The 25,216-nt window shown below is 45.4% G+C and overlaps 1 protein-coding gene across 1 annotated transcript in view; it reads right to left on the bottom strand.

Annotated features, from left to right (window-relative positions):
- Positions 1–25,216, bottom strand: part of LOC138510558 (serine/threonine-protein kinase MRCK beta-like) — a 2,015,755-nt gene that overhangs the window by 864,093 nt on the left and 1,126,446 nt on the right. The window contains exon 16 of the mRNA XM_069626316.1: positions 7,564–7,593. Coding sequence (XP_069482417.1) covers positions 7,564–7,593 — 30 coding nt within the window. The remainder of the gene's footprint in view (positions 1–7,563; positions 7,594–25,216) is intronic.

Below are 25,216 nucleotides of genomic sequence, written 5' to 3'. Positions count from 1 at the left end.
AAAGGTGATATATGCTTCCACAGGAAGCCAATTTAGTGAGTGTCTAGCCTCTGAGACGTGGGAACGGTTGGCGAGCCCGGTAACAACTCTAACTGCCACTTTTTGTACTATTTGGAGTCTGTTGATGACTGCCTTGCTAACTCCAACAAGCAAGCTACTGCAATAGGCGATTTTAGCCCCTATTATAGCTTGTGCATTTGCTTCAGCATTAGCATGTGAGATGTACGGTCTGAGGTGGACCAATAGTTTGACATAGTGGGTAGCTGCAGATACAGTATTACCCACATGGGATTTCATGTTAAGAAGCTGGTCAATGGTTACCCCAAGTATTTTTACTTTAGGTAGGGGCAAAATGGCCACATCCCCCAGTTGAAAGTGCTTATAAGCGGGATCCAGCTTAGCCAGTGTAGCTGGCGAGGCCACAATCATGAGCTCAGTTTTCCTTGTATTTAATGCTAAATTGTTACGCAGCATCCAATTCTCTATGATGGTGAATATTGTATTAAGTTCAAGTTCGTCATGGTAATGAAATCCAGTAAGAGGGATAACACTCTGGGTATCATCGGAATAGTTGGAGAATAGGAACCCTTTCTGCACCAATTTTGTGAAAAAGGGGGCCATAAAAATATTGTAAATGCTTGGGGAGGTGCTAGCTCCCTGCGGTACCCCATATTGCACAGGGATAGGAAGGGCCATTGTTTTATCTGCACTAACCCTGCTGACCCTGTTAGCGCACAGCTGCCGGGGAGAAGTTAGCAACTTCCTCCAGTCTATCTACAAGGATGGCGTGATCCACCAAGTCGAACACTGCAGATTGGTCCAGGGAAATGAGGAGGGAAGTGAGGCCTTTATCAATTTGTCCATAAGCCTAGACTTCAGCTCCAAAAAGGAGGTTTCTGTGCTGGAGCCCTGTCTGAATCCAGATTGGTTGTGTCTTTACCCCTATAGATAAAGACCCGATACTGGTTTTCCTTGACACAGAGTTGAGTGGTCTTTTCTTAAAGCAGTTCTTCACAAGATGGGGATTGATTTTCGTTGGTGCAAGGGTGCTACAGTGCTATACAGATCTCCTAGAGCCCAGGTGATGGTTAACAGAATCTCCTCTGACCTGTTTCCCTTGCAAAGGGGTACTTGGCGGGGCAGTCCCCTCTCTCCTCTACTCTTTGCCTTGACCCTGGAACCACTTGCAAAACGTATTTGAAGAGACAAAATCTTGAGTGGTCTGCTGAGGCAGGGAAGAGAATACAAGTTATCACTTTTTGCTGAAGACATTCTAGCATATGTGACTAGCCCGGAAACTTCTCTCCCTGAGTTAATCGCAACAGTAGAGGCATATGGCCTATGCTCGGGTTTCAATAAATAAATCTTGCAAACTCTGAGGTTCTCCTTTTGCGAGACCCCACACCCAACTGGAGAGAACAAATAGCCCAGAATGGATTCCGCATACAAACCAATGGTGTGAGGCATCTAGGCGTCTCCCTCTAGAGGAACTTGGCAAAACTATATGGGGCAAACTACTCCCCATTGTGGTCTATCATCAAATCTGTTCTAGCAAGGTGGAAAGGATTGGTTCCCTCATGGGCGTGTCGTCTTACAGGATTAAAATGGAATGCCCTCACAAGGCTGTTCTTTCTATTTCAGACATTGCCGATTGAGGTTCTCCAAACTTTCTTCACAGAAGCAAAACATTCCCTTGTGAATTTCCTATGGGATGGAAAGAAACCATGTGTAGCTTAAAGAACGCTGACTTTGCTAAAAGACCAGGGGGTGGGGGGTGGCATTCCTGATTCACACGATTATTACAGGGCTGCACAGTTGAGGATCCTCCTGCATCACCTTAGGGGAAGTAAGGAAAAACAATGGGTTCCTCTTGAAAATGACTTGAGTGACCCCAGTAACTATAGGTGAGTGGCAATGGGTTCCGAACAAGCAGCTTACGAGCAGAGTTCAGAGACACCCGATCTTGCCCACACTATGAGTGTTACGGAGGAAATCCTCCTTGCCCAAAGAGATGACGACTTGGCCCACCTCCCTGAGTTGTCTATGGGCCACAGGCTTGGTGGGAGCAGGACAACTGTAGAAAGATGGGTCCTTTCCACACCTATTCTAGACAAAAAACTGGGAGGAGACCCAATGCCCAATTTCATGTTCCTACAGTTGAAGGGTGTCCCAACAGGCCGATCCTGGCAGACTTTTTGAATGGCCCATTGGCAGCTTTTGTAAATATTCTACAGTTCATACATGGGCTCTAGAGGGCTAATTTCAAAACTTTACTTAGCTCTAGTGGAGGCCAAGGCACGGAAACCAAAGAAGACTAGACAGCAAAGGGAACAGGATTTTCCTTTCACTGCTGAGAGGGACCCCTGGCCAGCCATATGCAGACAAACATGGTCAGCCTCAACAGCTATTCAATACAAGATGCATGATTATAGATTATTACAAATGTGGTTGTTTGCCCCGGACAGCTTTTCTAGAATGTTCCCGAGCACAGTCCTCTATGTTGGAAGGGATGTGGCAATATTGGCTCTTAATGGCATGTATTGTGGGACTTGTCCGGTGATCCAAATATTTTGGAAAGAGGTCCTGGCCTGGGTGAAGGACATAGACAGAATAGAGAGACTCCTGATTCCCCTGATGCTACTTTTTGGGTTAAATGACGATGGAGAGATCTACACTTGGCATACACACATGACGGCTAACCTGTCATTAGCGTAACAATATTTTCGAAGAGATCATACTGCCCACACACGATGAATGGCTTAACAAAGCACACAAGATTTATGATATGGAGAGTCTTATGGCAGCGCTCTCGAAAAATCATAGCAACATAGACATGGAATGCCTCCCTTTTTTGCCTTACTTTAGAAGAAAGTTCTGGATCCCTTTAGGATCTAAAATGTTTGTTTGATTTTGCTAATATGTTAGGGGGAGGTTTTTAGTGGGCTTTGACAGGATCTGGAGCAATTAAATAACCCTGCCCTAGTGGTGATACCCAGCAACCCTAAAGAAGAAGTGAGAGCCCTTGCATAGCTGGGCACCAATGGTGTTTGGCACCCAGTAGCGATGGTTGTTCAATTGATTGAACATTCCTAATATATTATGTTGTTTGGCAAGTCCTGGATTACGGTTTGGAGAGAGGGGGAAGTGACCTGGGTGGGTGGGGAGAACACTTATAATACGGTGTGACAGTCTATGATGCTGTAACATATTCATTTACTCATCATATTTATCAATTTATGGAGATTTTTTCAATGAGAGCTGGGGTTGTGCCGGGAAGCTGAGGAAGTTGGATTTGTTATGGAAGACTTTTCTGATGGCATACTTAATTTTGCTCTCCAGGGCTCTGTAAATCTTTTGATCTTGGTATGTTTTTATTCATTGACGCTGTGCCATGTAAAACTGAACACAAATTTACATTAAAAAAAAGGAATTAACATTGTTAAATCTGTTGTCATGTGGGTAGGTGCACAGGACAAAGTCCAGACAAAAAGCATATATTTAAAAGGAAAAACATGGGGTTGAGGAAGACTTTGAATATTTAGGGCTGAGATTCTCCAATGAAGGGAACTAGGAAGCTCATATTAGCAATCTGTCAGTCTTGAAAGCTCAAACGAATGGGGCATATTAAAACTTAATGGGAAATGTCCTGAATTCAATTTTGGTGCGATTTTAAATGTACATAAAACAGGCGATGCATGCAAGCAGGGTTTGGGGCAATGAGAGCTGCCCTTCTATTGAAACAGAAGAACATACATTTTAAAAGAAGTTCCTAAATGCTCCATCCAGTGCCTTGAATGAGCTGCCATATATACACTTAGACATTAACCAAATTATGAGCTTGAAAGAATTTGCCCAGGTGAATCTATGGATTAAGGTTTGATGCGTCCCTAGCACACTTGTCCACTTGTCACTCAGCTGATCATTGATGATCGTTTCGGCAGAAGAATGCATATTACTTTCAATTCACCAGAGATGGGCTATGACTATATCATGAGTAGAAGGCGTCTTATCTCCAAAACAGACAAAATGTTGTGTGTTAGCTCAAATATGAGTATATCCAGAATGCTAGAGACATAAAGTTCTTTAGGGCTTACCTATCCCTTGTGATGAGCAAGGAAATGAAACCATATTTCCTTTTTCTACACATTGTTACTTTAAAAAGGTTGATGATGAGGATACGTTTTGGCCTGCTATAAAATAATCTGGTGCAGGTTACAGTTCAAGTGAGAAAGGTGGTCCTAGAACCAAGAGAGATAATGTCAGCCTGTGTGGATCATAGGCTGAGTATACAACAACACATTTCATTGTGTTTTGTGAAGTGGTCCATGATCTGAGGAAAAAGTACTCTTTGCATGACCTGACAATATTTGGGTACAGAGAATGTAGAGTAGTCCTACGCATTTTATAAACAGCACAGGAGGAAGACAGCTTGAATGACCTTTCCAGAGGTCATGTTGTGCTTTAAATTATGATAGTGGTAAGGGAGCTAGTGGTAGAAGGGAATTGGAGAAATATTTTAGCAGAAATGAGAGAGTGTTTTGGAGGGATTGTGTTGAGGAAAGGGAATGTAACATGAAATGTGGTGTGGTGAAGAGGTGGAAGCACTGTCTTGAGCTGCCTGTTTCCATGACCCTGAGATAACTAGGAAGTTGAAAGGTGGGGGCTATAAGTTGAAGCCACCGGTGATTAAAGTGACTTTGTTGGCAGGATTTGGGAGGGGAAGGGTATGATCAAGCGAGGACGTCTAAGAGAGGGGTTCAATTATTAGTATACGTCTGCTTTTTTATATGTATTGTTCATTTGCATGTGTGTGGAGTGATTTTATCCTTCATTTTACCACACCATTTAACAGTGCTTTCCTTCATGTTTAATGTAACTGTCTTTGTTTTAATGCACATTGCTGAAACAAACATTGATTGGATTGGATGTGGTTTTGTTGTGGATATGTCTAGAATCCCATTAACAGACTCTAAAATTGTTGTGATCCCATTGTTGGGGGAAGATCAGTGTTTGGATTTTCGAATGACATTGTGATGGGCTAGCTAAAGGGGACGTTCTGATGGCAGGTAAATGATCAGAGTGGGTGGGGATGAGAGTGACCGTGAACGACAGAGTTGAAGGATGTGACTGAGTTACAAGACAGAGGAAAGGCAGTTGGGAATCATAGACAGAAAAAAGGGTCAGGCAGGATATGTGTGTGTACTGTAAGGGATCAAGAATAAGACTAGGGCACAGAGGCACGTTCATTGATTGTTATAGACTTTTATTTCCAGAACATAATAAAAAGGGTTGGGATGAATCCTATCTATCCCTAATCCTAAAAGGGGTTTCCCTGCCTGAACAAAATTAAGGAATGTCTGTGTCAGGATGTTAAATGAAAGAGCACCCACTATCCTGTGTCCAAAAATCCTAAACTGACCCTTACACTCTAAACTCAGTATAATGTGCAGAAGGTAATTCTGGTACTTGTAGCTTTCTTTCAAAGTTCTCAATAACAATTTCATAAGGTTCAAAAACAGAAAAGAAATCTAGGATTCTAGGGGAAGGGTTTTCCCTGCCCCTAGAATCCTTCTTGTAGTTTAAATGTCGCTTTATCACAGTTTACTTTTTGTCACTTTCTTATTGATCCTTAAAAGGGGTATGAATCCTCCCTCTTGTATTCAAAATTGCAGGTACACTTCTGGGCTTACTCCTGGTTTACTCTGCTGCCAGGATATCACTTCACTTTTCTTCTCACTCCTGGTTTACTGTCCTGCCAGGATATCACTTCACTTCTCTTCTCACTCCTCGTCTACTTTCCTGCCAGGATATCGCTTTACTTCCTTTTCTTTCTCCTGGTTTATTCTCCTGCCAGGATATCACTTCACTTCCTATTCTCACTCATAGTTTACTCTTCTGCCAGGATATCACTTCACTTCCTTTTCTCACTCCTGGTTTATCTCCTGCCAGGATATATCCTCACTTCCATTTCTCACTCCGGGTTTACTCTCCTGTCAGGATATCACTTCACTTCCTTTTGTCTTCCTCTCATGGGGGCGAGTCACAGTTTCACTGTCTGCCTGGTTCACTAATCTGCCCAGGCTTTTCCTTTCTTTATTCACTCTTTCTTTAATCCATGTGACAATGTTTTTCCAATATCGGGTTAATGACCCACCTTTGACAAAGTTTGTTTCTGTTTTAATTCCTCTTTTCAAGTGTTGGGTATCCAACACTCTCGCAACACTATTCGCATGTGTATCAAATCCTCCTCTCAAGCACTGGGTCTCCGACCCACCTTTGACACTGTCCATATATGTATTAATCCCTTCTTTAAAAAACTAGGGTCACTACCTCTTTCTTGAAAATGTTCTCATCCACGCCAGTTTTTTTAATATGTTCAATTGAGCTCCCCTGCATTATCACGGTGGCGCCTCATTTGCCTTACTGTGCCCCGGTAACCCATCCGTTTTCCCTGGGCTACCTGGTGACTTTGGTGGTTCTCACGTCGCTTCATCTGCTTCTCTCCAGGACCTCTGACTAGGCGTGTATCCCGTCAGCTGGTCAGCTCCAGCTTTGCTTTCCTTCGCTCTGGGAGGCTCCAGCAGCACACACCCATCAAGCGGTGAGCTTTTTGTGGCTCAGTTTCCCATCACACTGTGTCAGAACAAGTTGCAAACAGCTTCTGACCGTACCTTGCTCTCAGATCCCTGTCAGCTATGGCAGTTTTAAAATTCCCAGCATTGGTCTATATTTTCCAAAGACTAGAACGCTGCATTGGCTTACCGCTTCTGGTCATCTTCATTGATCCATCCCTCTTCCTCGACTCAGTACTAAAATGGTGGGGGGGTAAACAGAGTGATTGGTTGGGAAAACCTGGGACATTGGTATCTATGTCACAATAGGCCATAAAGGTCAAGTGGACCTATGGCTGCAAGTTTATTTTGGTTCAGTGTTTTCCTAGCTCTCTGGAGATGGTCTTCTGCTACTTGGTCCTCCCGCAGATAGCCTCTCCCAGGGTCAGAGTCCTTGTAGCTTCTGCTTTCCTTGGCCATGTAAGAGAAGCTTCCCTCCATAGTCAGTGACGATAATGCTAGATCCGTCACAGTACATGACCATAATTAAGGGCAGGGTAGATTAAGGCCATGAGGGAACTGATATGGATAGAAATGCTGAGAATAGGGTGATGTTCCTATATTTGGAATCCTAGATCAAGAACGTTGAGAAATATTATTAGTCATAACAAAGAGACTCCATGAACATCAAAATCTAAGCAATAATAGCTGTGGGTTGAATATATAGATTGCTACGTGATTCCTCTATTAATCCTCTATCATTCCCCACCAGGTTTCCAAGAGTGTGGTAGATCCAGTCTTCCCTTGAACCCATAGGCTACCCAGCAAAGACCAATGAGACAAAGCTATGACAATATGGCATCTCCAGGTCGAGGATCCTTTTGTAGATGTTTTTGTCTGCATTCGTGGTTATGACTTTAGATAACACTGGCAGGAAAGTGGCCAGCAGTGACAGGTAGAAGTTAGAAAGCAATCATAAAGAAACAACATAATGTAGGATGTTTTACTGTACCGTCGTCTTCGCCAAAGGGACATTCATCTCCTGCAACACAAAGACAACATATTTATTAATTGAATCAATGCAATGTGACTGTCAGATACATGCTACTAACATTGAAGGGAAACTATTAATGCACTATTTACAGAGTTCAGTTGATCATCCAAAAATAGTGAAATACCGATATAGATTTTACTGTAGAAAGATCATATTTATTGCAACTAATTCATATCGGAAAATAGAAGCGACAACATCATACCTTCCCAAATAATCCCTAAAAAAGGCATGCATCATTGTAATCCTCACATGTTTCCCTCCCCATTCTTCGTCCTTCCTAAATACAAATAACCCAATATATGGTTTTTTTGAGTTTAAAAAGCATTTGACAGACACTGGTTATTGCAAATATGTCTTTTTTATTTTATCTCCCCATAGTCATTCAGAACAATGATCTAATAGCTTCCGTTTTTTATAAATAAATTGTTTTTTCAAAGTTTATATAAATGCAAGATTTTTCAGGAATATATTGAATCTTTTTCACATTTCAGCAATTCAATATGTTGTTTAATGTATAGTTTTTGTCCATAATCTGCCTCACCACCTAGGCAATTTAGTGCAACTGAATATATTTACAGGGATAGAAAATATGATTGGATAAGCAGGAGCTAAAAGCAGCTCCTGGGTATCTAGCATTAACCAGTGACCAGGAGCCACCACAGGGAAACAAGGAGCTAGTACATAGCGATCCACACATCTAGCTTCAACATAAGAGGCAACCTATCATTTTGTCCATTATTTTTAACCCCGTATGCTGTTGAATGTCGTATAGATGTCCTAATAGATTGTCCCAAACACACAGAGTATGGGCCTCATTACGACTCAGGCGGTAAGGGGTTAACGGCAGCGTAAACAGCGCCGACCCTTACCGCCTGAGTACGAGGTCCCTTAGCGCCATGGAGGTTTTAACACCTGCAGGTGTTAAAATCCATGGCGCTAAGGGACCATGGAGTTAATTACGCCACCGTAATTTACGGTGGCGTAATTAACGCCTTCCCCACTCCCATTATGCCCTATGGGGCATAAATGGGAATGGGGAAGGGTAAATGGGGATTGGGGACTTACCGCCCCCGCCAACCTCGGAATGGGGCGGTAAATCCGCCAACCACCATGGCGTAAACGTAGTTTACGCCATGGTGGTAAAGTCACGGCCCAGGCGGTAACTTACCGCCTGGGTCGTAATGAGGCCCCATGTGTTTGTTCAGCATCAATTGGGAGCCAAAAGTAGCTCCTGGAAGATATTAATGTTAAGCTAACCAGGCTTTCTAGGGTGCAAGCAGGAACTAATTACCTCTTAGCTCCCCTCACTGTTGAACGCTGATTTATAAGTGCAAAGCAATGTATTCTTATTTCCCTTCTGAGGCAATCAAGGGCACCAGACTTAGAGGTTTCATAAATGGGTGCATAGTGAATGATGTTGAATATTTCCTGTACTGTGACTAATTTGGTCAGCAGTAAACCTGGCTTTTTCGCTAAATGGCTAGTAAACAAAGCAATATTTTAGATTTACAAACAATGTTATGATCCGTCTATTGTCTCTGCTCTTCTGGAAGGTTGTTTCATATTTTAGGGGCTGTAGAAGCCATTTTTTTCTGCCCAATTGTTCTTTTTGGTGTTGGCGCATTTTGGTGGCATAGGCTCCTATAAGAAAGGGGTTACAAGAAGCAGTCTTCATGGTTGGCATGACAACTGGAAAAGCTTTGCCATACAATTGTCAAAGCACTAAGTGTTTGTTCCTGTCGTAATAAGGGATCTAATCCAATAGTAGCTTGTTTAACATCTTTTCTCCCAATCAGGGTACTGTCACGTGTCTGTGTGACTTTCAATGCAGATTTATCTGTTTGTGAGAAAGAGAGTCGGATTCAGAGGTACATGCAAAAACACAGAAGTGTTTATCCATGAAGGATGAACACTTTCTTCAGAAGCACCAATTCTTATGAAGTGCTAATGCACCGGTCTGGCATCAAAGCCATGACCTTAGCATGAGCCCGATTTACTGCTGGACAACAGCCTTAGCAACCATGTGAAATGCTGGGCTGGAACTGTGATGGGATTCTGCTCTCAAGAGCACAGTTATAGCACAGCAATAAGTGTTGTTATAATAGGACACCAGTAGGGCGCCGTTAAAACTGCTTCAGACTTTAAAATGGCATTTCCGAGACTACAGCACCACTTTTCTTTAAGGAAACTTTCTTAAACTAGAAAAGTGGCAGTCTTTTAGAAAATGCTGGCAGTGACACTGGAGCACATGTTTCTATGTAGACGGTATATGTATGCAGCTTTTGCTGCTGGAAAGCACAACATTTCCCCTCCAGTGTTTCCATCCACCCAAGAATGGTGGTGCTGGAAACTGGAGGGGAGAAAGTCGGCTTAGGAACTTGAGGTCTGGGGCCTGGCATGCAGAGGGAGTTGAGGTCTGGGGCCTGGCATGCTGAGGGAGCTGAGGTCTTGGGCCTGGCATGCTGAGGGAGTTGACGTCTCGGGCCTGGCATGCTGAGTGAGTTGAGGTCCGGCATGCTGAGGGAGTTGAGGTCTGGGGCCTGGCATGCCGAGGGAGTTGAGGTCTGGGGTCTAGCATGCTGAGGGATTTGAGGTCTGGGCCCTGGCATGCTGACGGAGTTGAGGTCTCGGGCCTGGCATGCTGTGGGAGTTGAGGTCCGGCATGCTGAGGGAGTTGAGTTCTGGGGCCTGGCATGCTGAGGGAGTTGAGGTCTGGCATGCTGAGGGATTTGAGGTCTGGGCCCTGGCATGCTGAGGGAGTTGAGGTCTCGGGCCTGGCATGCTGAGGGAGTTGAGGTCCGGCATGCTGAGGGAGTTGAGGTCCGGCATGCTGAGGGAGTTGAGGTCTGGGGCCTGGCATGCTGAGGCAGTGTAGCCCACTCGGCCGCATTCTTTATGAGCTTTTCTAGTTCATTAATGAAATGCTAAGTGAACAGGGGGCACCGCCATGTCGGTTTTTAAACAGAGAGCCTGCCACACGCATCTTCCTGGCTTAAAACTCAGAATTGGGTCGTAAGAGCATTGACTACATGCGCATTGTGCAGGGACAGAGGCGAGTAGAGTCTGGTTTGGCGGGATCCCTGAAATAGTAAAGAAGAGAAATAGTAACGAAGAACAAAGACGCTTAGCATGTGCTGTGGGGTTGTAATGCAACTGGAACAAAGCATTCCACCCCTCGAGCCCCTTCACCCACCTATTCCCACTTATTTATAGGATAATAGGTATTGGAGAAATATCTCCAATTGCCCCTTGGCCAGTATTTCTGTTTTGCATTCTTAACTTCGACGCAATGGATTTGCCACAGCATGTTGCTAAAATACCCTTTAGCGTGTGCATGCGTTTGTGAGCACACAGTTGCAACGTTCACACTGGTTAGTGGATGCTTATGAAAACGAGAAGAACCGGGTACTCATCTCTACAAACCACACTGGTTTAGGTCAGCCAGATGGAGCAAACTACCTATACCATACACAGCTTTATGGCCCGTTTGTTTGCATTGCTGTCCCATGCTCGAGTCTTCTGTCGCAAGGCAGGTTCTAATGCAGAATGGCACTGTTGACATCTGGAACCTCCCGACCCGCGTGCTGTCTGGCTCACCTTATCCTCCTCTACTTTTCCTTCCCTTTCTACCACCTCTCACCCCAGTATCCGGATTTCCCCTTTGCCAGTGTCCCGTGTTTCAGGTTCCAGCCATTCAGATTGTTTATAATCGTGCGCTCTAATCTGTCGGAGTTTCTTTTCTTCCAAATGCCCCACAATCGCGGGTTATATTTTCTCACCCTGCCTTAAACGGCAGCCCCCCTTTTTTGGTGCCAAAATGACGACTCCTTGGAAAGAGGGTGCCTGCGTGGCGAAGAGGGACCTGTTGTCCTGATTTACTGGGTGATCAGCTTACTGCAATTGCTTTACCAGTGGTCTGTTTGTCCTTCCTATTTGTGATACTGCTTCATCGGACTTCCGGTGTGCTCCAGGAGGTCGGATCACATTCATACGCACACTCACACATGCAGCAGGGAGCTTGAATAAGACTTCTCTGACAACGTTGCTGTCTCACTCAGATTAGCTCTTCCGGGGCGAATCCGACTTTATTTCCGGGCTTGATCAGAAGGCGCGGGTCTCCCGCGCTCACGTGATCAGGGCTGCGTGCAATACACCACATTCCTTCCAAACCTTGAATATTTGAAACACTACATTCTTATAATCTATTGCTGGTTCTCTTCCGCTGCTCCTCCGCCCCTTGCACCTCTTTCACCTCAGGGCCCTGGTGGTAGATCCCTTGTCGTACGTATCCTTGTAGCCGGGTCGAAGGTTGTGGTTTCTCTTCGAGTCCGTATCTTGCGTGTGCTCTCTCCGGTAGTCCTGTCGCATTGAGGCCTGCAACAGGGTCTTCTGCTTGGTCGAGTGGTGGCACTGTGTCTGCTTGCTTGGATACGTTGTCGCTTGCCCTTGCTTGTGGATCAGGGTCCGCTGGCGGATCCTTGTTTGGTTTTTTGGGGATTCGTTGTTCTCTCCACAGTGTCGTTGGTACTTTACGGAAATGGGATACATTTCGCGTCACCACTTCTTGTCCTCGGGTGGCTGTCACCATGCTGTGATTGGAGTCCTGCACTGTCCATGTGCATGATTTGTATGTCAGTGTCATGTTTTTTGGGGATGCCCTAGTTTTCACTAGTACAGTGTCGCTCGTCCACAGTTCTCCGTGTTGCACGTGGCGGGCTTGACTCCTTCTCATTTCGTCTTTCTCATCTCTTCCATGAGCGGTATGTCTGGTTCGGGGTTCACCCAGCTTGAGTGTAGCGGTAGTTTTGCTTGGATCGGTATCCCGAACATTAGCGCTGCTGGGCTTACTCATGTCGATGTGTATGGGGTTTGCCTGTCTGTTCGGAGGAATTGATACACTGCAGGTAACCAGGGTTGAAGGTGGTCTTTTGCGATCCTTATTACTTTGTTTAGGGATCCCATGAAACGTTCGGCATCGCCATTTGCCTGCTGCCAGCATGGGGTGATCTTCGGTGTTTGACGTTTAGGTTGGTGAGAAACTGCCTGAGCTCTTGACTGGTGAACAGCGGCCCATTGTCACTTTTCACTTTCTTTGGTATGCCATGTATAGCAAACATTCTCGAGGGCGGTTATAACTGACATGGCATCCGTGGACTTGACATGCTCCACCTCTGGGGATCTGCTAAATTCGTCAATTAGAACAAATATGTACCCTTACCCTGCGATAGTGCAAAAATCCACACTCACAAACTCCTACTTTGTTTGGTTCACCGTCGCTCCTGTGTCTATAAATACTTTGGTGGGGGTTCCGTCCGATAGGATGATGCATGATGGCCGCCTAGATTTCTTTCCTTTCCGATCATGCTTTGTCGGTTTTATGGTGTAAATCATGTGGACTCGATGCACTCGTCCTTTGTTCCTTTTCTTTCACCTTTCAAGTCCATTTGGGGACGTTTCTTTGTCTGAGGATTGTTCTGTGTCACTACTGCTGGGCGATCTGTGCGTGGTGGCGACCGCTCTTACTTTTCCTCTTCCTTTTTGTTGTTGGCTCAAAGTATGTTGTCGTCCTGGATCTCTCAAAGGTGTGGGATTCAGGTATATGGCTGCAAAGTGGTTAAGCCTCTTACACTTCTGACAGGTCACTCCTAAAGCTGGACATGGTTCCCCCCTGTTTCAGGGTCCTCCACACCACTTGCATGTGGCACCCCGTCTCAATGGGTGTCCTGGTCCTGTGTTGGTGGGTCGCCTCTCTTCTTGTCGACCTCAAACCGCTGTTACTTCTTCCTATTTTGTGTGGTGTCGAGGGGTAGTCGCTGCATTGCTGCTTCCATGACTACCACCTACTCATCCGTGCGTTCTCAGAGTCTCCCCATTGCTAGGATGCGGTCCAAAGGGATGTTTTTCTCAGGCAGCACTGCCCTGCATAGTTTTTCTGAAGACAGACCATTAATGATCTGTAAACGGACAACAAAGTCTTTGTCTGGGAATTTGCATCCTAACGCTAACTCCCTGAGCCGTGCATGGAAGTCGTTGATGGTTTCCTTTTCTCTCTGATGGGTCATGCAAAATTGGAACCTCTCGTAGTCTGGGTCCAATTTAGGCTTGAACTTGTTGTTCAGAGCCGCTTTTGCTGTGTTGTACTCATCTGCTGCCCCTCTGTTTGGAAGCCTGTTGAACAGACGTAGTGCAGAGGTGCCAATGTTCAGCAATAATAGTGTGTGTTTTCTCCTCCCCTCGACGATGTCCCTGGCCTGTAAGTACAGTTCAAATAGTTGGAGCCATATTCCCCATCTGAGAGCCGCCCCAGTGGTGTTTGGGTCGAATGGTCTCATAAAGGTTGTTTGCCTGGTGTCATGACTATCTAGTCTCACTGCGTTGTCCCTTGGCTGTGCGCTGCTGCTGCTTGTTCTAGTTGGGCTGGCCATGCTGGCGTGGGCCTGGCGTTCTCCTTGCGCGTGTTTTTTTTTTCAGCTTACTGTGCCTGGGTCAGCACCTGTGTCCACCTGATCACTGTGGCTGTTTGTAGAGATATTGCGAGAGCCGCGAGCTCTCGCGAGATCTCGTCTGTGGGTGGAAGCCCCGCCCCCCGGCTCCGGCGCGACACACGGAGCGAGGAGGGGACGTGAGGAGACGCGTCCTGAGCGCTCCTCATAAATATTAGGCCTCAGAGCCTAAGCAAGGACAGAACTTCGTGGCACAAGCCACCCACATGTTAAAGGGCCTGTTGTCCACCCATTATTATTTGTGTGTGCAGTTACATACCCTGAAGATGTCTGCTGTTGAATAACGAGACATCAAAGAGTCAACATGCTTCCTGTCATTTGTCAAGGATATTTTACAACATAATTGGCAACGAGGATTACCGCTGTAACCCGGTGGAACCATGCAAGGAGCGACACCACCACCGCCCTTCCTGCAAACTCCAGGTAGACCCGCCATTCCGTGGCCGCAATGGCAACCCTTGTTCACGACGTATGTAGAGGCCTTGGGCGGCGCAGGCTACTCGGCGGCGCGACGCAGGGCGATGTTACTTAATGCCCTAGGGGTGGAAGGACAGAGGGTGTTCGAAAGTCTCTCCCCGGAGCCGGTGGCTGGTGACAATGACGTTTTCAAGGAGGCCGTAAGAAGGATTGTGAAAAGGTTCGCCAGCAAAGAGAATACCGTCCTACACAGAATCTGGCTTTATAGCCGCAAACAGGAAGCCTTAGAACCCGTAGACGACTATATTACTAAGCTGCGTGAACTGGCGGCACTGTGCAACTTCGGTAACAATGCAGAGAGCCTCATCTGCGACATGCTGGTGGTTCACACCAACAGCAGGAAAGTACAAGACAAGTTCATTTTGGAGAAGGAACTGGTGCTGGATAAAGCGTTTGAAATTGTGAGAGCGGTTGAGGAAACGGCCGGGAGAAGAAAGAACTCGCAGGAGGCCACAGTTCCGCTGAAATACAAGCAGTGGCGTTCCACCCGAAGAAAGAGAGACAGGTATCCGACTTGAAAGAAGGGAAATGGGGAAAGAAATAACCACTGAAATGCCACAGGTGCACAAGCACGAAACGCGTTCAACAGAGAGTGCCCAGCCAGAGACAAAGAGTGCTCGGTATGCAAAAGAATTGGTCATTTCTCGATTGTGTGTCGGTGGCGCAACAAGAAAATCACGAGCGTAAACACTGATCACAACACGGAAAGGGAATCGTCCTCCGAAGATGAAGGAAGACCTACAGTCATCATGGTGAACAGTCCACGGGCCAGAAGAGAAAAACCCCATTGTACCATCAAGATTAATGGGTTGGAAACAAGAGTTATGGCAGATTCAGGTTCCGATCTCACCATAATACCCCTGCGCACGTACAAAGAGATGATGGGGACAGAAAAAGTCAGAGTGCTCACTACACGGCACAAACCTACGGTTTTTGGCGGGGCGTCAGTAGACCTATTGGGCTACATCAAAGGGAAAGTGGAGTTCAAAGGTAGAGAAACCATCACCAAAGTCTACTTCAGTCAAGAAGGCCCGGCAGTTTTAGGGTGGGACGACCAGGATAAGCTGAAAATCAGACTGGACCCCAGCACGGAAGATCAGGTACTGTCAGTCTGCGGGAGGAGTGGACCAGTAGTTAAAAGTGATTATCCAAAACTATTTTCGGAGGAGCCGGGACATATCAAGGGCTTCGTCCATAAAATATTGCTCAAAACCAACGCTGTCCCAGTTAAACATAGAGTAAGGCCGGTACCAGCAACGGCGAGAGACACACTCAGAAGTCAACTGGACAAAATGAAGATGGATGGTGTCATCGAAGAAATTGAAGCTTCAGAGAGGCTCAGACCAGTTGTACTTATAAAGAAACCAAACTCACAAGAGCTAAGGGTTTGCATCGACCTTCGCAGCCTAAACCTGGAAGTTATCACAGACAGCTACCCACTGCCGAGCATCAATGAACGCATCCTCATGATGAAGGAAGCCAAAATATTCTCTAAACTGGACATGAGGAACGCGTACCACCAAATACAATTGCACAAAGAGTCCAAACCCCTCACCGCATTCATCACCCCGTTTGGAACCTAGCAGTTCACCAAAATGCCATTCGGCTTATCGTCAGCTGCTTCAGCATTTCAACGCATGATGGATGCCCTACTACGGAACGTCAGAAACGTGGCCTATTTTCAGGATGACATCCTCGTTTATGCGGGGGATGAACAGACACATGATGCCACATTGAGAACAGTCCTCACCAAACTGCAGGATGTGGGAGTGAGATTAAGGCATGAAAAATGCATATTCAAGGCAAAAGAAGTTGAGTATTTGGGGTACAGGATATCCGAGCAAAGGATAAGTCCCAAACAAAATTTAATGCAGGCCATAATTAAAGCACCTGAACCCACCAGCAAAGATGAAGTGAGGTCATTCCTTGGGTTGGCGGTGTACTATGCCAAATTCATCCCCAAATTCTCAGAAACCTCAGCCCCGCTCCGCGAACTCCTCAAAAAAGGATCTGAGTACAAGTGGCAAGAACCCCAAAGGAAAGCGGTGGAGAGCATAAAACAGCATATAGTAGAAGCACCGTGTTTGCAACCATTTAACCCCGAGTGGGGTACAGTCATCACTACGGAAGCCAGTGCATATGGACTAGGAGCTGTCTTAACTCAAAAGAAAGGCGCCACGGAACAGGTGGTAGCTTTTGCTTCGAAGGCCTTATCATCAGCCGAACAAAACTACTCCACCATAGAGAAGGAGATGCTAGCGTGTGCATGGGCCGTAGAACATTTCAGAACATATGTGTGGGGCACAAAATTTAAGTTAGTGACGGACCATAAACCCCTTATCCACATGCTCAGCCCAGAAGGCACGAAGGTATCAACGCCCAGATTAGCACGCATAGCAGCCAAACTGCAGGAGTACACTTTTGAGGTGCAACACGTCTAGGGATGGAAGAATTTGCAGGCGGACTGCATGTCAAAATTGCCAGAGGGCAAGGACAATGCCACCACCTTCCTGCAAGAAGAATGCATTGTAGCATCCATCACAGATCTCAAAGTGGCAGATTACCTAGAACTCAGTGAGAGACACTGGATGGAAGAAGACGGAAAGGATCTGACCATGGCGAGGATCAGAGAGTGGATCAGAAACGGTTGGCCTAATGAGAAAGCAATGCCAGAGGGTATGAGACCTTATTGGAAAGTGGCAGATGAGATCTCAGAGACCGACGGAATAATAATGAAGTTGGACCAGATAATCCCGCCCATGAGTATGAGAAAGACCATTCTCTGCAGAGCCCATGCGGGCCACCTGGGAAACACCATGACGCGTCGAAGAGTGAGAGAAGCCTACTGGTGGCCGTCCATGGATCAAGAGATCCGCACCATGATCGAGAGATGCCATGAGTGTCTAAACAGTGACAAGCGCCTAAAGATCAGACAGGCACCCCTGATCCCCACTGAGGTCCCAGAAGCGGTGTGGTCAAAAGTAGGTCTAGATTTTTTAGGACCATTGGAGGCGATGGCGCCCGAACATCGGTATGGCATAGTGCTAGTGGACTACTTATCAAAATGGGTCAAGGCCGAGTTTGTTCCCAACATTACCACCGCGACAGTAATAGAGGTCCTCACCGCCATCTTTCAGAGGGAAGGACTCCCCAATGAGTTGGTGATGGACAACGGGGTACAACTGATTTCCAGGGACATGGAACTATTCCTGAAGAAACACCACATACACCAGAAGAAAGCAGCACTATATCATCTCCAAGCCAATGGGCTTGTCGAGAGAGCCAACAGGTTCATCAAGGGAGCCATCCAATTAGCAACTGCTTCAGGGATGGACCCGCTCAAAACAACAAAGGAGGCCATAGCGGCTCAGAGGCTGACTCCCAACGGGATCACTCAAATATCCCCGTTTCGCATGTTGAGAGGGAGGAGAGCAGCCTCCACGCTAGTGCCACCATGGTTGGCCAAAGTAAGAGAAGATGAAGAAGTGGACATGTCGGAAGTGGTATGGAGAATAGAAAACAGCAAGCCATGAATGAAAATATGGAGTGACAAAAGAAGAAGGACCACACAAGGGTCAGATGTCAAAGAGGGAGACTGGATCAAAATACGACTACCGACCAAGGATCAAATCACAGGCTCACGGTTCAGCAGACCCGTAAAGGTGATTCACCGAGGAACCAACCATGTCCGCACCGAAGATGGACGCACATGGAACATGGAAAGAGTAGCCTTGTTTGGGAAGAGACAAGAGAGAGAGAAGACCCTGGAAAGATCTGAAGCCGAAGGAGAAATGGACTATGAGAGAGGGGAAGAACGTGAGCCGGTGACCGAGGGTAGAGAAGGGGAAGAAACTGAGCTGGAAGCGGATGCACCCACGGTAGAGCGAGAAGATGAACAGCATGATGTGCACAGCGAGAAAGGCAATCGGCCAAGAAGGGAGCACAGAAGACCAGTGAGATACAATGTCTATGTTTTGCAATGAACTGCCTTTGCATTATCAGGGGGAGGTGTGTAGAGATATCGGGAGAGCCGTGAGCTCTCGCGAGATCTCGTCTGTGGGCGGAAGCCCCGCCCCCCGGCGTGACACACAGAGTGAGGAGGGGACGTGAGGAGACGCGTCCTGAGCGCTCCTCATAAATATTAGGCCTCAGAGCCTAAGCAAGGACAAAACTTCGTGGCACAAGCCAGCCACATGTTAAAGGGCCTGCTGTCCACCCATTATTCTTTGTGTGTGCAGTTACATACCCTGAAGATGTCTGCTGTTGAATAAAGAGACATCAAAGAGTCAACACGCTTCCTGTCATTTGTCAAGGATATTAAACAACACTGTTGCTGTGTTTCAGTGTCACTGGCTGGTTGAGTAACACCTGGTGTGCAGATATTCGTTTTGCTTCACTGTGATGATGGTGTTCGCTTTTTTTTCTGAGCCCTTCCAGGGAATTTCGAGCGTCTGTGAAGCCGTTCAGTATTTATTTATATCATTTTTTTTCGGTGCGCACGTGGCTTCTAGATCGTCGTTGCCAGTGTGATACTGCTTCATCTGACCTCCCGTGTGCTCCTGGAGGTCGGATCCCATTCATACGCACACTCACACATGCAGCAGGGAGCTTGAATATGACACGTCTGACAACGTTGCTGTCTCACTCAGATGAGCCCTTCCGGGGCAAATCCATGTTTATTTCTGTCCTGATCACATGGCGCGTGTCTCCCCTCGCCCAGGTGATCAGGGCTGCATGCAATACACCACACTATTCAGGGACCAGCGATTAGGAAAGATATGTCACTTACAGGGGTCCATGCCGTGTTTGGGTGGTTCTATTAATCATCAATGCGTGTTCCCACTACTAGTCACCACGAACTGCTCCACAGAGCAGACTTGCCGAAATTGCCAATCAACATTGAACATATCTGGAGAAGGGGTAGGAGCCGAATGTGACATGTGGCACATGCCACAGCGTGCCACAGCATGCCACCAATCTCTGGACTGGCTGATGGAAAATGTGCAGTTTTAAGGAGTTCAAACATATTGTACAAGTGAAAAATACCCTCTCAATCATTGTGGGATTGTTTTATATTGAAACACTTTCAGCAAATGCATAGTTTAAGTACTTATCATGCCACAGCATGTCACCAATCTCGGTACTAGCTGATGTCAAATTTGCTGTTTAAATGACTTTTAAGACATTAAACAAGTGAGTAAAAAGCCTCACAATCCTTTTGCGATGTTAATAAATCAAATAATAAATAATAAAAAAAAATGTGGATGCTGACAGCTGCCTAGAACTTTCAACCTTATGCACTGAAGTCCGCAGTACTACAGTTACACCAATGCTTTATGTAGAAAATGGCTGGTGCTAGTTTTTATGGCCTATTCAAACAGCAGGGCCCAACAGTCCCTTTTCAGTGTCAATTCTAACGTGGCATGCCACCTAGATATGTCTTATATCTCCTTCAAACATAGCTCTCAACTCACACGCTTTTGGCGGGTGTCACCCGCCTTCTAAACAGCTGACTCACCCGCCAAGCCTCCTGCATGCCCATTCATTTCAATGGGCCTCTCACCCGCCAAAAATAAAATCGGGTGTTTTCACCCGCCTTTGTGACACAAATGGTTGAGAGCTATGCTTCAAATCAGTGTTTTCATTGCTTCAAAATTACTTCAGGCATCTCACCTCTTAGTCTCTTGTCTTATGTTTCATACCTTTCAGCAATTAAATGTTTGGAAGCACTTGGAACTCCAGCATGCCACAGCATGTCACCCCTCTCTGGACTAGCTGATGTCAAATTTACTGTTTAAATGACTTTTTAGACATTAAACAAGTGAGTTAAAAGCCTCACAATCCTTTTGCAATGTTAATAAATCAAATAAAAAAAAAATGTGGATTCTGACAGCTGCCTAGAACTTTCAACCTCATGCACTGTAGTCTGCAGTTCTACAGTTCCACCAATACTTTCATTCAGAAATGGCTGGTGCTAGTTTTTATGACCTATTCAAACAGCAGGGCCCAACAGTCCCTTTTCAGTGTCAATTCTAACGTGGCATGCCACCTAGATATGTCTTATATCTCCTTCAAATCAGTGTTTTCAGTGCTTCAAAATTACTTCAGGCATCTCACCTCTTAGTCTCTTGTCTTATGTTTCATACCTTTCAGCAATTGAATGTTTGGAAGCACTTGGAACTCCAGCATGCCACAGCATGTCACCCATCTCGGGACTATCTGATGTCAAATTTACTGTTTAAAAGACTTTTAAGACATTAAACAAGTGAGTTAAAAGCCTCACAATGCTTTTGCGATGTTAATAAATCAAATTAAAAAAAAATGTAGTTTCTAACTGCTGCCTAGAACTTACAACCTCATGCACTGTAGTCTGCAGTTCTACAGTTGCATCAATGCTTTATATTGGAAATGGCTGGTGCTAGTTCTTATGACCTATTCAAACAGTATGGCCCAACAGTCCCTTTTCAGTGTTAATTCTAACGCGGCATGCCACCTAGATATGTCTTATATCTCCTTCAAATCAGTGTTTTCATTGCTTCAAAATTACTTCAGGCATCTCACCTCTTAGTCTCTTGTCTTATGTTTCATACCTTTCAGCAATTGAATGTTTGGAAGCACTTGGAACTCCAGCATGCCACAGCATGTCACCCCTCTCGGGACTAGCTCATGTCAAATTTACTGTTTAAATGACTTTTTAGACATTAAACAAGTGAGTTAAAAGCCTCACAATCCTTTTGCAATGTTAATAAATCAAATAAAAAAAAAAATGTGGATTCTGACAGGTGTCTAGAACTTTCAACCTCATGCACTGTAGTCTGCAGTTCTACAGTTACACCAATGCTTTCAGTTGGAAATGGCTGGTGCTAGTTCTTATGACCTATTCAAACAGTATGGCCCAACAGTCCCTTTTCAGTGTCAATTCTAACGTGGCATGCCACCTAGATATGTCTTATATCTCCTTCAAATCAGTGTTTTCATTGCTTCAAAATTACTTCAGGCATCTCACCTCTTAGTCTCTTGTCTTATGTTTCATACCTTTCAGCAATTGAATGTTTGGAAGCACTTGGAACTCCAGCATGCCACAGCATGTCACCCCTCTTGGGACTAGCTGATGTCAAATTTACTGTTTAAATGACTTTTTAGACATTAAACAAGTGAGTTAAAAGCCTCACAATCCTTTTGCAATGTTAATAAATCAAATTAAAAAAAAAATGTGGATTCTGACAGCTGCCTAGAACTTTCAACCTCATGCACTGTAGTCTGCAGTTCTACAGTTACACCAATGCTTTCAGTTGGAAATTGCTGGTGCTAGTTCTTATGACCTATTCAAACAGCAGGGCCCACCAGTCCCTTTTCAGTGTCAATTCTAACGTGGCATGCCACCTAGATATGTCTTATATCTCCTTCAAATCAGTGTTTTCATTGCTTCAAAATTACTTCAGGCATCTCACCTCTTAGTCTCTTGTCTTATGTTTCATACCTTTCAGCAATTAAATGTTTGGAAGCACTTGGAACTCCAGCATGCCACAGCATGTCACCCCTCTCGGGACTATCTGATGTCAAATTTACTGTTTAAAAGACTTTTAAGACATTAAACAAGTGAGTTAAAAGCCTCACAATGCTTTTGCGATGTTAATAAATCAAATTAAAAAAAAATGTAGATTCTAACAGCTGCCTAGCACTTACAACCTCATGCACTGTAGTCTGCAGTTCTACAGTTGCATCAATGCTTTATATTGGAAATGGCTGGTGCTAGTTCTTATGACCTATTCAAACAGTATGGCCCAACAGTCCCTTTTCAGTGTCAATTCTAACGTGGCATGCCACCTAGATATGTCTTATATCTCCTTCAAATCAGTGTTTTCATTGCTTCAAAATTACTTCAGGCATCTCACCTCTTAGTCTCTTGTCTTATGTTTCATACCTTTCAGCAATTGAATGTTTGGAAGCACTTGGAACTCCAGCATGCCACAGCATGTCACCCCTCTCGGGACTAGCTCATGTCAAATTTACTGTTTAAATGACTTTTAAGACATTAAACAAGTGAGTAAAAAGCCTCACAATCATTGGGAGATGTTATAAATGAAATTTAAAAATAAAATTGAATATTGAGAGCTTCCTACCTCGTGCACTGTAATCTGAAGCTCAACCATTGCACCACTGCTTTAGATGGGAAATATCTGGTGCTAGTTCTTATGACCTATTTAAACACCAGGGCCTGAAAGTTCCTTTTTAGTGTCAATTTTAGCGTGGCATGCCACCTAAATATTTCTTTATATCTGCTTCAAATCAGTTTTTTCATTGCTTCAAAATTACTTCAGGCATCTTACCTCTTAGCCTCTTGTGTTTTATTTCCTAACTTTCAGCCACTTGGAACTCCAGCATGCCACAGCATGTCATCAATCTCTGGACTAGCTGATGTAAACTGTACTGTTTAAATGGCTTCAAAGACATTAAACAAGTGAAGAAATAGTCTCAAGACCATTGAGAGATGTTATAAATTAAATTTAATAATAAGAAGCCTGTACGTCACCTTGCGGCTGCTAGCTGTCTGTCTCCTGTCCATTACACAATATGGCCTGGGTATAAGTAGAATCCTCTGACAGCGAGTAAAGCAGAGAAGGGCCTTCAAACATTCTGCAGGACCCCTCTCTGGGACAGCTGATGGACAAAGCAGCATGGGCAGGCATAGTACCGCTATCCCATAAGCTGGACTGTCTCCTGGGCTGGTTCGCCTTCTCGCAAAGGCCGACAGCTGTGAGGCCCAAAGCCTGCAAGAGACAATGGCAGGAGGAACATAAGGCCAGTGGCGAACCACTGTCCGAATCACGGAAAGGACACACAAAAGAGAGGCATGCTAAGGGAAAGGCGTGATGGAAGGGACAAGGTGAAATACTCCTTAGCCCACAGGAAGACCAAGAGGGCACTGAATGGGATTCCAGCAGCACTGAGAGTTCTCACCTTTCTGTGAGCTTGGCCACTCCTCCGGAAGGAGAACCGTGCAAAAGGCACAATAAGAGCGTTTAGAAATGCAGAGATAGTTCCCTGGTCGACCCCTTTCATCCAGACCTGCTACTCCACCCGAGATCCTCGGAAGGGAGACTCTCACTTAAGGCCAAAAGGTACTTGAGCAAGTGACTGCGCACGCCTTTAAATAAGGAGGTGAGAGGCTAATTGAAGGCACAATATCCCAGACCTTCTCTGCCGGATAAAGTAGCGGACACTCTGGAGGTGGACTCATTCATGGTGAAGCACACCAAGGACCTGAAAAGGGCATTGACCGCTCATGGATAGCGTGCCAGGAAACACTCCCCGATTCCATAGGTCCATTGGCCAAGATCATTAAAATGGCGGAAGAGACCAAAGAGGCCCTGCCAATGGATGTGCATATTCTGGCTAATTGGGCACAAAGAGCAGTTTGTTTAATAAGTAATACCAACTGTACAATAGCAGTGGAGAGCAGACGGTCGATTGTAGTAAAGATCGACCTGAAACTCAGGGAGTTGGCATCCTCTGAGGCCACTGCAGCAGCTAAAGAGCTTTTGTTTAGAGAAGCATTTGTCAAAGACATGTCCAGATTTGTTAACACCTTTGCTGCTCTGGACAAAGGTCAGACATTGTTAAAAAAGAGTGTTTGTGCCCTGTGTATCTGCCAGGGTGGCAGAAGCAGAGGCGTCTCCGCTAGCCACTGAGGAGGCCAGAGGCCCTATAGAGGAAACAACTAGTGACAGCAGGAAGACAGAAGGCTGAATCCTTCCTTCCCCTCCCGTGGAAGAGGCAGGGGTAGGGGTTGGCACTGCAGCAGCATGTGAGAGTACAGTCGTATGCACACAGCGCAGCAGCAAGCAATGATATTATGTGATATGGCATTTGTAACGCGCCTATACACAAGTGTTTCAAGGCGCAATTCCCGCGATAGTTGGTAGGCTAGCGATGCACCTAAGTGCTTGGGAGGAGCTTACCGTGGACTCTTGGGTCGCAGAGACTGTGCAGGGGTGTTGTCTGTAATTTTTAAAGAGCACAAACTAAACCGCAGCACCCTTTCGCAATTTCAGAGTGTTAGGCAGAATCACATGCAGTACCCTTTGGGAACACTACATGCAATTAATACTACAAGTGTCAGTACCATTTCACCTTTGCTACAAGCCTGTACTACACAGTTATGTGGTAGCATTGGCTGAGCAGCCAGACTTATCTCAAGAGTTGAAGTGAGCAGTAGAACAAGTTACACAAAGGGACCAACAAATACAGTGGTTCAACTCAAGGTTTCTTGGTAAAAGCATACACATTTATTTACACAGTCAATTAGAAAACATTACACTAACGAAAGCAGCTTAATATCATACACTAATACACCACAATACACAACCAATAGGTTACTGAACAAGTTCAGCTCCCCTGAAGTGGGAGCAAAATGGCACTTCAGTTACTTTAAAAAAGGGGTAAAAAGACAAGGTTATAAGAAATGCAGCCCAAATACATTCATAGGTAGGGCAAAGGGTTTCAGTTAACTACAACCAGCAATTAAATTCGATAGGCCTGGGTCAAAGTCAATGTTTCAGAGTCTTTGTATAGGATAGCACAGTTCTGGTAGATAACAGTTAAGTCTTTGCCACGGTTTTTAGAAGAAT

The sequence above is a fragment of the Ambystoma mexicanum genome, chromosome 6p (assembly GCF_040938575.1).
Source record: "Ambystoma mexicanum isolate Mex_15411 chromosome 6p, UKY_AmexF1_1, whole genome shotgun sequence".
NCBI classification, from domain to species: Eukaryota; Metazoa; Chordata; class Amphibia; order Caudata; family Ambystomatidae; genus Ambystoma; species Ambystoma mexicanum.
This window is presented reverse-complemented; position numbering and strand designations above follow the sequence as displayed.